Genomic DNA, 18105 nt, shown 5'->3' on the forward strand with positions numbered 1-18105 from the left:
TATCCCTTCTAATATAGCTATAACAGTTTTGGAATTAAAAAATTTAAGGAACATAACGTCATTATTCATGTATAAAACCACTAGTATTTGGCCTTACAATAGATACCAGATTTGTGGATGCTCAAAACCATAGATGGGTTCAAAAAAAACTGGAAAAATTCAGGGGAGAGAAATCCGTCAGAGACAATGATACGGTTGTTGGCTCAGGAATTCTCTGAGCCTCAAATCTTCAGAGCCTGGGAAAGGACTGTCACTGCACACTTGCCCTCTTGTTCTCTTCCCAAGGCATCTGGTTTTGGCCACTGTAGAAATAAGCTAGGTGAACCTTTGGCCTGACTCAGTGCAAGTAGTATTATTATAAAGATTCTTAGCACCTTGAGGATAAAAGACCAGATTCTTCAAAAACTTCAGTTATTGAAAATTTTGGAAAAGCTTTTGCATGCATATAGAGTAATTTTTTTTATATAAGTGCAGAAAATTAAATTTGCATCTAGCTAATGGTATGACTTTTCTAAAGCTGATGTGTCAAGTGAAGCCTTTGCAACCAGAAATTAAGCATTTCAGCTTTTTCAGAAATTAAAATGTTGAAAAGATTCACAGATCCCTATATGCTTTTTATCAAATGTCCCATTGTAAATGATATGCCTTTTACCTCGCAGTTGCTTTCCTGGACCTGTTTCCATGAAGCTTCTCACTGATAAATTTATCAAAGTCAGGAGTCAGACAAAAAGTATTTCCCTTATTTTACTAAACTATCTGTGAATAGAACTAGACAACAAATACATAAAACAACTGTCAGCCACATGGCATTTTGCCTCCATTGTTACCAAAATGTACCTCATTTTGGTAGCAGTGTTGCATGGTAGGAGGGAAGGCCACATATTTAATCCCTTTGATATTGGTGATTTGAATAACTATTGGTTTTTTATATTTATATTTTGAGGAGTGGTCTTCTGGTCAAAGAAGCCGTATCTTCAGATCTAAAACTGAAGGGTACACACCCGTGGCACCCCTAATTTTTCATCCATCCAACAGATACATATTGTGTACATTATTGTGTGCTTACAGTCACGAGTATAATAACTAGGAAAGATCCCAGTGACTAGGTGAGCTGGTCCCTTTTGGAAATAATGGCACCTTGTGATCCTAAGTCCGTGTTAAAAATATTTGTCAACCAAAAAGATGACAATGCCAGGCACTATGGTAGAAAAATACATTTCAGATGTACTGAATATAAACCCTTGCCATGCTGTCTGCATGCAGCACAAATGAGTAACTGTAAGAGATACAAGTAATATCTCTATTTCAAGGATAAATGGTGACACTGAAGTATAATAAAATCACTTTAAATGGCAATACTCCTAAGTGCAAAACAAAGCATAGAAGGCAGAAGAGAGATGATAATGCACCCAGGTACAAGGATGGGATAAAACTGAATGATGAACATTTTTTCAGTCTATTCCTTTATGTGACTACAGATCTCTGGCAGAATTTGGGCTTCACCACTCTCCCTTTCTTTCTGTTTGAACATTGTATACATGGAAGAATACAGAATGCATTTTTGGTATTTCCATGTAATTGGCCACAGTCACATTCCAAGGGTTTAAAATTCTAGATTTAAAGAAAACAAATTAAGAAAAATATAATTCTGACTAATTAAAATAAGTGAGCAGAGACATACATTAAATGAGAAAGCTATTTATTCACCTAGTCCTATTAATTTTAAAGAATGGTAGAATATATATGTAGTTTTTTTCCTCTATGTGCCCATGCACTTGATGAAACTATTTGGTGTCATTATCCCATTATACTTACAAGGACATTGAGGGATAGAGTAGGTGACTTCTTTAAGGTCACACTGAAAGACAATCATTTGTATGATATAGTGCCAAGGATAACAATGCATGGCAAGCTGAAACAGAGAACAAGTTAAATGGGCCTTCGAGTAGTAGACATGGCCAGTGCTAAATGATCGCATCCAGAACCACTCACATGTATCAAGGACAATTTTTGGGTAAATTACAGAGTAATGGTCAAAGACTAGTTTTCATTACAGGATGATTAAAATCAAGATTACAGGCTGTAATGTCTACTAGACTCACTTATGTCATGAGTACTAAACTGCTGACAACATCACAATCACAAAATCTGTTTTCTAAAATTCTATCGGATTATTGCTTCTGACACATTTTTGCTTCCAGTCCAGCCCTAGGGTTGATTGACAGGTTTTTTATTTTCTTTTGTTATTGAAAGTCTACATAGCACAAAATGTTGTTGTTTTTGGCCTTAAAAAAACACATTTTCACATTAAGAAAAAAATGTGTAAAATACTGTACTTCAACTATTTTCCATTTTATGATGAATGTTATACATCCTCATGCTCAGTATAAGACAACTTTATAGTTTTTTTCATTCTCTAATAAAAAATAGCAATTTGGATAGCTGTAAGTACCTATTGTGGCACTCAATCACCTACACAATGTGTTACTCCTCCAAGTATAGGATCATGTTTTCACATGAAAAATGTTGATGCAGAACTGATGCATGGATGCAGTAGGTGCATCAGCAAAATACAAATGGTACAAAATACCTCAATGCCAGCATAGAGGTTGGAGAGTTCCGCTATCCGTTGCTATCTGCACATGGCAATATGAGCTTTGATTTGATGGAATTTTTTTTTCTGCTTTCAGTTTTTAGCATTGGGTCAGTGAATGGGCATGCGACTTCAACACTGCAGCTGGCAAAATATAAAGAGGGGGTTGTGAGACACCTCAAGGTAGGTTGCATTTTCAGCCTAACGTACACTGTATGGTACTCTTCAAAATTTTAGGAGGCTGACTGACCCTAAGAAGTAAACTTTGGCCCACTGACACTCTGTTTCTGAGCATACTCCTTATTTCCTTACACTTACTGCAGGGAATATGCTACATGTAAGACTGAAAATTTCAGTTTTGCCTATTACAAGTCACAAGAGCCCATAAAGACTTCAAAACTTAAACTCCTGAGATTCCTTCAGGGAAACAAAGTCATGCGACTACATTAAAAGTATCTGTTGAAGAAATATTTACTACAAGTAGAAAACAAAAAAAAAAGTGACAAAATCTATGTTGTGACAAATTTAATTGTGACAAAATTAAGTGTTACACATTATTCAAAATTAAGTTCATACTATTCACTTGCTATATTCAGGACAAATAACTTGACAGATCATTACTAGGATGTTCTGAAGTCTAGGGGTAAGCTAGTGATAAAAATCACTGGAAACAAAAATACCTAACCAATTCTCTTACTCATTTGAGTAAACCTTTGACAAGGTAAGACCTGGACTTGAGGAAGAAATCAATTTTTAAAGGAATAAGAATAGCTGTAGCAAAACCTATTCTGTCCAGACTTCTTTACCATATTTATCTGACTTCTACTTCTTATCCATGAAAGTCTTTGCCAATGGGTTCTATGTGCAACTTCCAAAACTTTCTTCAGAGCATGTTATATATAACATATATACTCCAGTTCAGATTTGATACACAGGACATATCCTACTTGTCAGTATTTCCAAATAATCTCATGTCCCACTTAATTTACATCATATTGAAATTTTCTGCACAATTCAAAGACGACAAATTTTGGTAGTTTATGAATGATGATAGGATTGATTTTTTTTGTCACTTAGTAAAAGTTGCCTTGGAAATCAATAGCTTTTGTCTTCACTGTATCTGCTTTCTCTTGTAAGTCAGATAGATTATAGACACACACTATCTACAAACTTAAGTGCAGGATGTAAATGCTTGTTAGCTGCTCTGTTTTACTGTTGACTGCTGGATTCTTATATTTAAACTCATCTAACAAGTATTTGTAGTGTCTAGCAAAATTTACAATCAATCAGAAGAGACTAAAGCTGTTACACATTTTTAAATGAGTTTTTCACTGAGAAATGCTTCTTTAGATTCTTGTGAGAAAAACTGTCTTAAAATTGCATTCATATATCCTCTTTCTGCTTTTTCTACATTTGAATTAGCTGCTACTGACATTAAAATCATGTAAACCATGACAGTACATACTCCTGACAAAGCTCCTCATCAGAAATCACTATGTTAAGGTGGTCTTTCTTAACTTGGCTTGGCTTATCAGACTGGAAATAATGTCTTGCATGAACAATAGGCTTTTTAGGATCAGCCAAAATATGTTTTACTCATTTTATTTAGGGTAATATCTAATGATATACTTTGACACCTGTTCCAGTAACTGACCACAGATGGCAAGTACCTTGCTGATTTTGGTTGATTAGCCAGCCATAGAGGACTGGCTGTGAGTATTTGCCTGAAGGATCAGAGCCTAATTTCTCAGGATAAAAACAGCAGGTTGGAAAAGAAGCCACCATTTTAAGGCATTGTTGCGTTTTAAGGTGGGTGAGGGTCGTTTCCCTGCTTAGGTGACTTCTGTGCTCAATACTTAATTACATTAAAATTCTTCCGATACTCAGGTCTTACTAACCTGTACCTTGCTTACTGGATGCCACAGCTGTAGTGAAGATTATTAGCAGTATGCTTACCGTTGGGCCACAAAAAGTTACTTTTTTTGCCACAAGGAGGAAGAGATGCCAGATGAAGTTATCCAGGATAGCGAAGTGAAACCTGAAAGTAAATTAATAGAAATAAAAATATGCCCTGTGAATTATGTTTAGAAGGTGGAACTGAAGTGTGCAGAAGGAAAAGAAAAAAGCCAAGAGGATGAGGAGGAAATGACAGGGCAGGAGCTGGGTGAAATACAGGTAGGTCAAGCTGTTCCCTTGCGTTTAGGGTTTGCAGTGGTCTTCCCTCCCTCTGGAGGGAAGCATATGCGCACGATAAAGATTCCTGTTTTGATAAGGCTCTTCTGTTTTGGTTTTTTATTTTTTATTATGTGTTGCCTTACAGCAGCACTTGTCAAAGCAGGAGTACAGAAAGGGGGCGGTGAGGTCGGTGGCGGCCCCTCATGTCGGCGGGGGACTTCTCCCCAGGGCCAGCTGCGCCCGTGGCCACTTCCTTCCCTTGCCCCCCTCCTGATCGCCCTCGGCCCCCGACGTGGCCAGCTCGCACCGCAAGGCAGGACTCCCCTCTCTCCTGCCATGTCGGCTTTGCAAAAGTCCTTCCTCCCTTCGGAGCCCCGGCGCTCTGAGCGAGTCTCACCTCCTCAGCCTCCTCCCGCGGGGGGATACTCAGCACCAGGGGACCGACACCAGGCCCTGCTCCCCGCCCCGCGGCCGGGCACCCCTCCCCTCAAGCCGCCGCCTGAGGGTCTCTCTCCCCTCAGCGCTTCCCGCCCGGCGCTGAGGGCGGCCGTAGGTAGGGCTCCCCCCGCCCCCTCCCTGTCGCGAGCGCCAACGGCTGCCGGCTCGAGCTGCGCGCCCCCCCCCCCGCCTGTGAGGCAAAAGTCTGCGTGCGCGCGGCTGCCGGCGGCCCTGAGATAAAGGAGCGGGAGCCGCGCGGAGGGCGCTGTGGTTAGCGGGCAGCGAGCAGCCTTGCCGGCTCCCGGACTTCCCCCGTACTTTGCCTGCCCGCCGGAAAAGTTTTTGCCTGGGGAGCGCGGCGGTGCTGGGGCGCCCGCCAGGCTCAGCCCGCCATGGTCGCCGCCCCCCCGGCCCACCCCCGCCGGCGCTAGGGCAGGGCGCGGAGGGGAGAGGGAAGGCGCGGGTGTGCGGGACTGAGGCGAAGGAGCGCAGCCCGCATGGGCGGGAGCCGGCCGCGGGGCTGAGCGGCGCCCCGGAGCGCGGTGTGCCTGCGAGGCTTGGCGATGGCGCGCCCGCAGCGGGCGGCAGGCGGGGAGAGCTAGCGGCGTCGGCGGAGCTCCCCGGAGCCGCGCCCGGGACCTGTCCCCGTCTCCCCGGCATGGCGGGGGCCGCCCGGGGCGGCGGGCCCTGCTGCCCGGCTGTCAGCCTGCTCCTGGGAGCCTTGCTCTGCCGAGGTAAGCGGGGCGGCACTTGGCGGCGGGGGCTGCGGGGCGAGGAGCGGAGTCACCAGTTGATCGCTCGCGGGCTGCGCCGGGCGGGTTTGCAGCGACTCCCAACTCCTTCCTCAGCAAGCGTCTTGTTTTCCACCGTAGCGGCGTGTGAACTAAATTAGTCCTTTCTCCTTCTTCCCCCCTTGCCTCTTCCTTTAAATCCTGCCTCCGTCTCTCTCTGCTGTTGTAAAATTTCGCTCCCTGCCTGTTTTTTCTGTCGTTCATTTGAATTGTAAGAAACCTTGCAAGCTTGCGTTTGACTGAAATGAGGAACAGGAAAAGTTTCCTTGCTTTCTGCGTCAACGATGATTATATTTATAAATGCATGTTAATTATTGCGTTGTGTTAAAGGGATCTTCCTTGCGGGAGAGGGTGTCCCAGACCCAGCTTGGATCGGAACATGGGGAGCGGTGAAAGCCGTAAGAGGCACCAGGAGCACGATGACAATGTTAGGAATAGCGTTCCTTAGATTATGTTGGAGTTGTGCAGTGGTAGCTCTAGAGACTGGATAGCAGCCCTGCTACCTGGACTGGACCAAGGTGCTTCTTCCCTTGATTAAAGGGACAGCTGAGGAACAGGTTGGCCAGGGAGGTCGTTTGAATGATCTGCCGTTTTTTCTCATCGCTGAACTTCCGTGATGAGAGTCCCTTTGACAAAGGTAGACCTTCTGTAAAGTGATTTAGGGATGCAAATCGTGCATGATCCAAATGGGGATTTCTGTGCAGAATTGTAGATAACTGCCATGTCTCAACGGTTCTTGTTTTCTTGTTCAGACCATGATAGTTGTGGCCATTTTCTAAAAACATATTCTCCCCTGTTGGGGGGCAATGGAAACTTGATAAGCTCTCTGCAGTCCCTGCTGTTGTTGCCATCCCTAGGAATAATAAAAAAAATAAACTTGCCTTTTATCCTGTTGGTATTAGTGGTGCTAATTAGATTACTAATAAACGGCTCTTCATTGTTTAGTTTGGTCCAGTCCTGCCAACCTCCCTCACAGGGCAGTTGCTTGTAGAGGCAGCCGTGAGATACACAGAAGTATTTCAAGAGTGAAATAAGGGTGGAATCAGTAGCGATTCATAAAGGGACTTTTCCCACCCCAGTCGGTAGGGAAAACAAAGTACTTGGCAGAAAATTGCATGGCCTCTTAGTGCTGGTCATTTTAATATAGTACATTAAAGTTAATGGACATCCCAGTGTCTTGACATGCTCTGAAAGTGCTGATATGAAGAATCTAAAATACAGATTTCTGTTTTGATTGCTGCAGCCTTGAGGTGAGGATTACATTAGCCTTGTGCTCACCTTCAGAGACTGCATGAGATTAAGACTTGTAAAGGAGGTCTGGCATTTTTCTGGGGCAGCGTGCCTCTTCTGCCATGCAGCTTTGACAGTCACAAATGCATCTTCTCCAATAAGCATTTGCATTAGACTTAATATATTGAGTTAGGCACTGATATATGGGCATTTTCTGTCTGCAGATACTTTGATGAGAGAAATACACAGGTTATGCTGCTTCTTAAGGGTAGGAGAAAGCGCTACAGCAAGAGGTTATAAACAACCCAACCCCGTTAAGCTGCTTCTCTCTGCTGGAACCTGGGTCAGCATTCACTCAGCCATGCTGTAAAAAAGTCAGTAGTGGTGCCACGGCTAGCAGCAGCTGCTGGGAGTTGCTGGGCTGTGCTCTTTGAAAATAAAGAGGAAATATTACTTTCCTTCAGGGAAGAAAAGCAGAGCTTCTGAGCATGGAATTTGCCTCTCAGCATTGCTGGGCACAGTATGATTTAGAAAAGAGCCAGTTAATTAAACTTATTAAATAAGGTGTTTGTATGGTTTCCTTGTGAGGCCTTAACAAGCATTTCATTTGCGCTCCCCTTGTGTATTTGCACTCTTTTTGTTGGCGTGTTAGGATAGTGATTGTTCTTGAGAGCTAAAGTCCAACTAAATGAAAGTCACTTTATAGCTTGCAAGCAAAAACGTTTGCAAATGTGCTGAGAAACTTACTGTTATAGACAAGTTGTCATTTGCTATTTAAAGAGCTATATTTACTTCTCTGAACTCATTAGCATCTCCTATCAGGCCTGAATTTCTAAGAAAATTCTCCTGAAACGTTGCCTTAGGCTTCAATGTGCCATTATGCTGTGGCTATTATCTGACTAATAATGTTAATTCATTCAATCTCAAGAAAGAAGCTTGGCATTTAATTTAAGACATGCCTCTAGTCAGACCAGGATGTATAAAAAGTCAGCGTGCAAAAGTGCTCTTGCATTTAGGTACAAACACGTGTTTTACATACCAATTATTGGATGCCTGTTCCTTAGGTGGAGGGTATGTGTGTGAAATCATATTTACATAAGTAAATCCCGAGTGTGTATATATTCTTTCAGGAAATGACCTCTTTTCAGCAAAGCGCTAATGCATGTGCTTAAGCCTCTTTATAGCCAATAGGAGGTATTCATAAGCTTGAAGGAAGGTATTTTTTTTTAAACTGCTTCCTTGAATCAGAGCATAAATGCGAACACAAGTGTACAGATTTACTTCACTGTGAAATGCATAGATAACTGGGAATCCTCAGTTTCATACTAGCTGTGAACTAGAACAAGAATCATAGAAACAATATACAGAATCTAGTAAGTCCTAAAAGAGAGCTTAAGGATGCACAGCTAGAGGATTGATTTGTTTGCACAAGAAATACATACGTGCAAGAAAGTGTTGAACGTGAGCAGATGTAAAAGGTGTGTGGAGCTACCAGAATTTTAGGTACTTCCGTAGTGTTTGAACACAAATGCAAACACAGTTGTGCATCCATACGTTGGTATAGCACCTGCTTTGGCTCTGCTCTTTTTTTATTCTGCAGTCATGTGATACATCCTTGTTTTAGTTACACTGATGTGGAAGCTGATTGAGGCTCTTTATTTTGAGTAATGTTTCATTCCCATTTTAAGTTGTTCCAGCAGTGAGGGGTTTTTTTTGTATCTTGTTTTGAAAGTTTAGTAGTATGGTATACCCTAGTGTTATGGAAAACTTCCTAAATTTTCTTATTCTTAATTTCATCACATTACTGCTAGGTAGGAACACAGCAGGGACTTGCGTTATTTTCAATTACAACTGCATGCAGTGGCTAATCTCTCTTTTGGATACAACACTTTCAAAATGGAGATAGTGCTATTTATATTATAATTTACTTTGTTTTTATATTTGGTAGATCTTAAAGTTTATTAGACACTGTACTTGCATAGTAAAATACCCAGCAGTTGTATTATAAATGTCTGTTCAAGCATGCTTCTGAATGCATGACTTGTGTGATTATGAAATGTCATACCTGTAATCGCTTTTCTAATGCATAAATGTATGTCTGGCGCTTGAATTGGGGAACTAAGTATTTGTGTGAAATTAAGTTATAAACAGCACACCATTATGTTTTCTTAAATGGCTAAATACTAGTAAGCATTGACAGACTGTGTTCATTGAGATGAAAGGATTTTATTGAGAATTGGAATTTAGTTCTGCGTTTTTAAACTCTACTGACGAAGCAGTAGTTCAGCACCACTGGAAAGGTGGCTTGTAAGGAATAGATAGAAACTGTATGAATAATGGCAAATTTGCTGGAAGCGTTGGTATACAAACTTTCCTGGGTAGAGTTTTCAAGGTGATGCCCCTCTGCAGTAAATCTCTCTAAGCTGTTGTTCGTAAGTGGGGTTAGGGTTGTGCCTATTTAAGGCAGTTAGTCAAGAGAGAAATAAGTAAATGAACCTTTGAAATCTTCAGAGTATGATCGTGCCATTGAAGAGGTGTCAGAGATTTGTCGTGCTGAATTCTAGTTTTCTTCAAGGCTTTGGTAAACCCTTTGATTTACTCATATGCTGCATGCCAGCTTGTGCTGCTGCACTGAGATTTTGGCAGTAGTTCACATCTGGCAGGCTCCACTAGATGTATCCTAGCCATTTTGAGAGACAAAAAGCATATTATGATAAAAGATGTAGAAGTAAAATGGCAACAAGTTGAGAGAACTTCAGTGTGTAAAGACAGTAGTTGAAAATATATAATATAGATGTTAAAAAGCTAACTGAGGAGGACAGAGAAAGCAAACATATTTTGGGTGACTTAAAATAATACTTGTCCATCAATTTGAAGGAGACATTTACTGTATACTAGGTAGATTTGATGCCGAAGAGGAAAGTGGATTTAGTGAAAGGAAAGCTGTGTAGCAGGAATCAGACCTTTCCTCAACTGTCAGGAGTACCACTGGCTTGCTGTTGTCATCACGTATTTCCCTCTTTCTCTCCCTGTCACTCATCCACTGTGACTGTCATTTTGTTGGTGAAAAACTTGATCCTGGTTTGGCCACTTTGTCCAGTGGGACCTTTTTATTTGCTTATTATCTAAACACTACAGTGATACCAGTACAGGTAATATTTTGTGATGCTATAAGGTGTTAACTTAAGGTGTTTGGCTGAAATTTGAGCGCTCTGTCCTTCATAGTGATATGCAGTAACTTTCTGTCCAGAAAACTTGCTTTTGTCTAGTTCAAACTCTTGTCCTGACTTGCTCTTACAGGCCTAAGTCCTTAATATTTTATTCAGTCTTCCTTACAGACTCAGTACCCTAGCAAAACAGTTTCACAGTGTTCAGCTCTTCAAGCAGTTGTACTGTTTTGTGTTCTGTGGACTGGCTCAGGCGCTAGTGACAGATGTGACCCCTTTGAAATGGGGACGGACAAACGGGGCATTGAAAGTTCATAGCTTCTGCAGTCTCCTCACTTAGAGGTATCTGGTAAACGCCTGCGGATGCATCTAGCTTTGGAAATAATTTCAGTCCAGTAGTGCCTGTGTCTGTTTTAGTTAGCAAATGGAAATATTCTCTCTTTATGTATTTGTTCACATTTTTTTGGGTCAATACACAGCCTCAGGTCACCATTTTTCCTTTTAACTGTACCTAGTGAAATGACCCAGTGAGTCTACTCTTCTATTTTCCTTGCTATTCTAAAGCATATTAATCTGTTGAGCTTGAATTCCATAAACAAAGTGTCATCCCTGTCAGTAAAATTACAGGCATCTTTGCAGCTCTGGTCAATTAGGCAAACTTTTCTTTATTTTGACGAAGTGGTTCTTTGCCACTACACTTAAGAAATGCGCTAATGTCTTACTATTGCATCACTGACATCTTGGGTCAGTAACTTTGTGCTTGGAGACAACCTTTTCTGGCACTTCTTATGCCTGAATAGCACAGATCATACCAATCGCAGTTCCCCTGTCATTATCGGAAGCGTTCTCTTACAACTGTGCAGTTTTAGCAGCTTCACAGATGTAAACAGCTAGACAGGTCTCCTTAAGTGGACACTTCTTTTATTATATGCTGCAGTAAGAATTTAATCTGATTTTGCCATCCGCTGGTGTTACAAGTGTAATGTTCAAGGTCAAATACCTTTTTTGTTGTTTCTTCTCGCATCATAATTTCCATTTTCTTCTACAATTGTTATAAAATTTCTACAATTCTGTAGAAGAACAGTGTGAAATTTTTAATATTTTTATCAGAAATACATTACTGTCTGTTTCTACCAAAATTTGTGCGTTTGGGGCTTTCAGCTGTATGTTCCTCTTTCAGGTCAGGAAACACAAACCTGCTGCAAGTGGAGACTTTAAGTGAATTGCCCTTTTCAATACTATGAAGCAAACACTAAGCCCCAAAACAGTGGTTAGGAATTTAACATTTATAGGAAAACTTTGAAGTTAAATAAGAATGTAAAAGGAGGGAAGCTTGCTTAATTATGAAAAAAGTCATTGAAAAATGTTTATCCTTTTGGATGGAACAAATCCTTAATTGTCTCCCGAGCACATCTAAAAGTCAGTTTCTCTGTGCATGAAGAGGAAATCTTAAGTCAATAAAAGGTAAGCTGATATCCCGAGATACTGATGCAACAGAGGGGTTGGTCCACTAGATTCTGCTCATTAACTGCAATATGCAATCACAGGGTATGGATGTTGAAATTTATCCACTGATACATCTAATGTCGTATTACTTACGTAATTGTTGTATTTTTCTGCTTGATAAAATTTTTCAACTGAGCAGTTCTTAATTTGAAAATATTCTGAAACTGATATAATGTAAAAAACATTTTACTTTTGAAGGTGTGCTTGCATCTAAAATTTACTTAGATAATTTAATATTTTTTGTGAAGTTAACTATTTCACATAAAATTATCATTTTGACTTCTAGTAAATATACTTAAATACAAACTGATGATAGCATAGATACTCTATAGAGCACATCATTAGTATTTTTCTATTATATTGTTTTGATATTAAAAAAATGAACCAGCTCTTTGTAACTGCTATGAGAAGATTTGTCTTTTCATTTCCAAATTACTTTTGAAAAGTATTTTAACTTTATATAACAATTTAATTTTTTTTTCCTTCTAATTGAGAATGAAAGTAAACTTCAAAATGTTAGTTTCTGTCCTTACGAAATTCCATTTTCCAACCAGTTCTCTTGCCTGAGGGTGCAGTTCCTTACCAGCTTGAGCCAGCGTAAATTGATGCTGCCAGGTTCCTGCTCTCCCTCAAACTGAGCAACCCTCTTGCTGTGCCAATTCTGGCATGCCTCTGATTCCTCTGTAAGCTGCTTCAGGGAGATAAAGCACATAAATTTTTTACTTTTTTTTATAAAGGGTAAGTTTGTATCACCTTGGGATCAACTTACTGGTTGTATTAGCAAAAAAGGGGATGGGCCCAAGTGGGGGAGGGACAGCTTAAACAAGTACAATGCTGTAGCCTAGCGCTTGCAGTGATATGGTTTTAATTTGTTCGTGGGACACTATAGTAAAAAAAGAAATTGTTATGGGAGTTGCTTACGTTGTATATCCAATGCAGGATATTAAACACTGAGAGGTTAGAGAACATGAGAGGCACTTGGTAAATTACGCAGCTTTGATTTCTGTATTGGGTGTTTCTTCTCATTTTGCTGATTCTTCATAGTTTTGAACAAATAAAAGTGAGGCTTACATTAGTGTATCACCATTTCCTCATGCAGGTAGAATGCACTTTTTAAAGCTTAAGATGAAACTATTTTCCTGAACTCAAACCAAACCCCTGATTTTCTTACACTATTACTACAAACTGGTAGCACTGCTTCTTATTAGAATTGTCATTAAGGGTTTGGTTTTAGTTTCTTATAAATTCCCCAACCATTAACTGTTTCAGCTTTTGATGCCAAGCATCTGCCTCAGATTGAATACATTTTTGTTCTTTTCCAAAACTTTAGCCAAGAGTTCAGTGGTTTACAAGAACAGAGCTAGTGGAGGCAGGGGGAAACTCTGGGTTTTCCTTTGTTTAAAAATAGTTGCTGACCTCCTCTTTGAGAAGCACTGCCATCCTGATGAAACTTGCCAGGAGGAGACTTGTGAGATTGCTGGGAAAACAGTCAATGGTTGATCTGATGGGATGTCAACTTAGCAACATTTGAAAGAATGAATTTGCTAATGACAAGGGAAGACTTGATGCTTCCTTACAGATAAGTTCTATGAAAATGCACTGAGCATATGCCATGTAAGGGTGAGCTCTACTTTCTTTGCAATTACAGATCTTCACTGCTGAAGTCTGACCTGGAGAAAGCATAGGAGGTGTTGGTAGGGACAGTGTCCATCCTTGTGCTCTCTATGTTCCATCCCTTCCCCTAGCTGCAGGGGAGATTTCTGGAAGAGGAAACTGCCTAATTGGAATAAAGAGAAGATAAAGCTGGAGCTTAAGGTGGGGAGTGAAATGGGCAAAAGAATAGGGCAGGAAGATGTCTTCTGAACATGGGCAGGGACAAGTATCAGTTTGAGGACAGGCAGGAGGAAGAGTCAGGCTTTCTGAGTAAGGAAGAAGTCGTCTAATTGGGGGAAGAGTGACTATGGAAGGTGGTGTGGAGGAAAAAGTGAGGATGAGGGTTTGCAGAAAGACAAGACCCTTGGGAGAGAAACACTGAGGAAAGATCAAGGTTATGTAAGGAAATATCTTGGGAAGCTGAGGCTATAATTTGAGCCATGAAATGAGCAGACATATATTGAGGAGTGTACAGATTTGCGTCATGAGCTAACGGAAGAAAGGACTCGGGCTTGAACAAAATGGGCATAGAAGTCCAGAGCTGCTAGAGTATGTTTGTTTTTTTTTTTTGTCAGAGCCTGGGAAGCAGAATGCATTTCTGTAGTAGTGATGTAGTGAACACGGAGGAGGAATAGAATTGGACAGATTGGGTGCAGGTCTGCTCTAATGTCTCCTGCTCCAGTGCCCTTTGTAACTGGGTAGGACCTTCCTTTTGCCCTCAGTGGGTATGGGGTCAGGTCTAACTGTTTTCTGGTTTAATTAATTATTTAAATTCTTTTTCTATGCACATGAACTACTCTGCATTGTACAATGCCGTTAGACTAGTGGCCTGTATTTACCAAACTGTTACAGTATGTTTGTTACCTACACATGTCTCCAGTGTTTGCTCAGTTGGTGGTGTGTCTGTGCTGGTGGAGCAAGTCATTACGCGATATCCATCTTTATTCTTTTAAACCTGATTCATTTTTGCATGACTTGATGTGGTGTTTTTTTCTTCTTAATTTCATAGCTTTGTAGAAAGAGCCAGAATGCTTGTTTCTGCTCTGTAGAATCAAATGACTTATCACTCTGCTGGCATGAAATGAAGAATAGTAAATACAGTAAATAACTACTGTGGAGAAGGTAATATAGTATTGACTTCTCAGTACCTGTTAATTTTTGATGATCAGAACATCAGGGAAGAAGGAGATTGAATTTGGCTGCCCCTTAGTGAGGGTGGGTACCTGCTTGTCAATAATGTTAGCCTGAAAACTCATGACAGTTTCAGTTTTGCAACAGATTTATGTAAAAACTTGTAGAGGAACAATTTGTATTACACTTTTGTCATATTTCCTAGTAACTTTAGGTTGTCATTCTTCACATTCATGCATTTTTAACGATGAGTTTATTTTAGGATTTCTTTCTTATTTGTTTTGCTCTTCTGGTGGGTACTCTGAAACTTGATGTGTTTCACAGCTCCAGGTGTGTAGTATTGAACTCTTTAGATGGAAAAGATGCTTCTTGTTGTGTGTAGCTATAATTTGGGATTTGGACTTGAGTCACACAGAGTATGGGTAGCACAACTAGAAACGGCTCCACGTTTTCTGGAGACAGCATCTGTGCTATAAAATGCTTGTTCAGTGAATTTCGGTGTGGCACGCTTTGGCACTGATAGCCGAAGGGAGCTGCACATGCCTCACGTAAGTGTGAAGCCTGTGCCTCTTAGAAAAGCTGATGTAACTTTACATGAGTTTGTGATTATTCTTGACTGGGTCTCTTGTGTCTGGCCTGGTATGTCTTTGTTGTGTATCTTCGAATCTTAGTCTTTTAGATGACAAAGCTTACTATAAAAAAAAAAAACAACTGTTTAATTTGGCAGAGTGACTATTTGTTATATTTTCCATCTTTTATAGGTGTTCAAAAAGACAGTCTTTTATGAGAGATGCTATTGAGCTCATACTGTTTTAAATGCCTTTGTGCTTCTGTTGTTCATAATCATCCCATTGACAATTTCAGAAGGAAATCTATTAAAAGAATCCAGAAATAGGGAACTGACTTCCTATATATTTATGTTTAGCAGGCACTCTTGTCACTCCATCTCGGGGAGAAAAGGGATTTGTTGATGGGAAGAGCAAGAAATTGTAAGTGGAGTTCTCTGTTTTCTTTAGTTCTCTCTCCAGCTGTATGTGCAAACGTGAATGCGTAGGTAACCTCTCAGATTTAATTTGTTCATCTGTAAAATGGAAGTGACTATAGCACTTGATTACCTTTTTGTTATCATAATGTGGGTAGAAAAAAATTTTCTTCTTTGGCATGAAATTGCAAGTTCTTTTTACAGTAATATTTGCAATTGATTAGATAACAATGTGAATTAATTATTACTGTTTCATTTTTACCCGGGGGGGGAAAACCCCACTCTGATACAAGATCAGTATCACTTGATGGTAGTCAGCAATTGACTGGAGGTGCTTATTAGCTTACGGAATCAATATGAAAATATGACTAATATGTTGTGCTTTGGAATGTCAGCAAACTAGTAGAAGGAATTTTTCCAATTGTGTGTGACACAATGGAGTTGGTATATTCTCTTTTTTCATTTGGAGTGTCAAAAGCAATCTGGAAAGGAAAGGAGGGTGCTGACTGGTCTTGAAAGACAAATGCTGGTCTGGAAAATACCTGCAGCGCAATGTCCATCTGGAAGGTCTTTATTACATTATACAGTTATTCAAAGAACCATAGATTCATGCAGTTGCCTTGGCTATTTCACGGATTAAAGTTGGATATCGCTATATTTCAGGCTCAAAGCCTCACAAGTCCTCAAAGCTTCAGGCTTCCATTGAACTTTAGTCTTGGTTTTGAAAATTCATTTAGAATTAAATTAGCTGTAGTGACGAAACTGTGGCACTTTAATAGGAATCATCAGATGACATTTAAGGATGATTATGTAGTGCAGTAATGTCAGAACTGGTTTGAGGTAAAAATCATGCCTGTAGGCAGTGTTGTTCAGGAAAGTCACAAAATGCAAATAGTTTATTTGGAGAGTACTTAAATTTGTTTTTGTTTTATTTGGGGAGAGGAAAAGGATCCACTTTTGTAAGTAGCACAGATGTGTAAAGTTGGAGTTCAGTTTACCTTTCTGAGTGCCTATAAAATTTTTGAGCTTGACCTAGACCCTGAAACGGATCTCTCTACTTTGTATATTGAATCAAACTGACAGTGGTCCAAACCCACTTAAACTTTAGGAATGTTCTGACCCTTTTTGTGCTTTGTGGCTTTTGCACCTACTCTCTTCATTTATCATTTGCTAAGAGTATGTCAAATTGAAGTCTTGGGTCACCAGTGCTTACTAGTTTCTCTTGACTTTTTGTAGTTCGTTATTTTATGACTGTGGACTTTTGTGAAATCAAAAATTGGATTTTAGTGTTAGAACCTGTACATGAATGACTGCCAAGACACTGGCATAAGCTGTTAGCTGTTCAAGTTCTAGCTCTTTTGTAATGAAGCAAATTCTGTTCCATGGGCACTTTGTCATGCCCTGTGTATTGCAAGTGAAATCCTGGTTCTACTTACTTCAGTAGGAGTCTTGCCATTCATCAAGATATCAGCCCACATATGTGTTGCTCCATATATATCTAACAATTCATGGTTGCTGGGTAAAATGTCTTCAGTCTACCTCGTCATACCGTGCAATTTCCCTTCTGATGAAGGGAAATAGATTTGATGAAAAGGACATTGTAGTGTTTATTCACAGGCGAAGAATAGTTTTATATTAATTCTTCTTTTACACCATTTATGTATTCCTCTGCTGGAAGAGGGGATTCAGTTCAGGATGCCAGATAGAGTTTGCCACTGCTAGACCCTGTCAGAGTTGAAATGATTTTTGGAGACCTCTCTTTTTCTGCTAATTAGTCTGTGTTTATAAGTGATAGGTGCAGTTCAAATAATTCTATTTCAGCATCCTTCATGGGAGGATGTTTAGAACAATCATCTGAGTCCATGTGTTCAAATAATTTAAAGTACATTTAATGCAGATTGTTTGGCTGTTGCAAGTAGAGGCATTTACAATATATTAATCCTTGGTTACTTATTTCTTTGGGGGTGAAAACTAACATAATAATATGTAACCAGAAGTTTTGGTTAATTCTGCCCTGTGTCTTAGCGCTGCACAGAGTTTCTGGAGGCAGAGAGAGAAGCTCAGATATCTTGTCCAAAGTTTTGTCAGCATAGCAGTTGTTCATTTCATCTATGGCTTTATCGAATAATAGTTCGTGTAGTGCTTTCTGTCTTCATCTAATGCTGAGTATTTCTGAATGTTAGCATTCTTTCCACGTGATGTAGCTCAGTGATATGAAAGGGAGGTGGTGGAAAGGAAGGACAGTATTTTCATTAGTAGTATATTAGAGTTGGATATTTTAGTTCTTACTGGTGGTTGGGGCTTAAAACTCACTTGATTTTTGGAGTGTAAATATCATTGCTCCAGTTTTTGTTATTGGTGATCTAGTTAATGTATTTGCTGATCAGGAGGACGATTCATCTGACCAAATGTAGATGTCTGCTTTAGTGAGGTAATTTG

At 40.0% G+C, this 18105-nt stretch overlaps 1 protein-coding gene across 1 annotated transcript in view; it reads left to right on the forward strand.

Annotated features, from left to right (window-relative positions):
- Window positions 1–5614: 5614 nt before the first annotated feature.
- The window catches only part of TMEM132C (transmembrane protein 132C), a gene marked incomplete at its 5' end in the record, with an annotated part of 217519 nt that continues 205028 nt past the window's right edge, over window positions 5615–18105 (forward strand). Inside the window, one exon of the mRNA XM_082007836.1 lies at window positions 5615–5940. Coding sequence (XP_081863962.1) covers window positions 5865–5940 — 76 coding nt within the window. The remainder of the gene's footprint in view (window positions 5941–18105) is intronic.

The sequence above is a fragment of the Phaethon aethereus genome, assembly GCF_964289735.1.
Source record: "Phaethon aethereus genome assembly, chromosome: 17".
In the NCBI taxonomy this organism is placed as follows: domain Eukaryota; kingdom Metazoa; phylum Chordata; class Aves; order Phaethontiformes; family Phaethontidae; genus Phaethon; species Phaethon aethereus.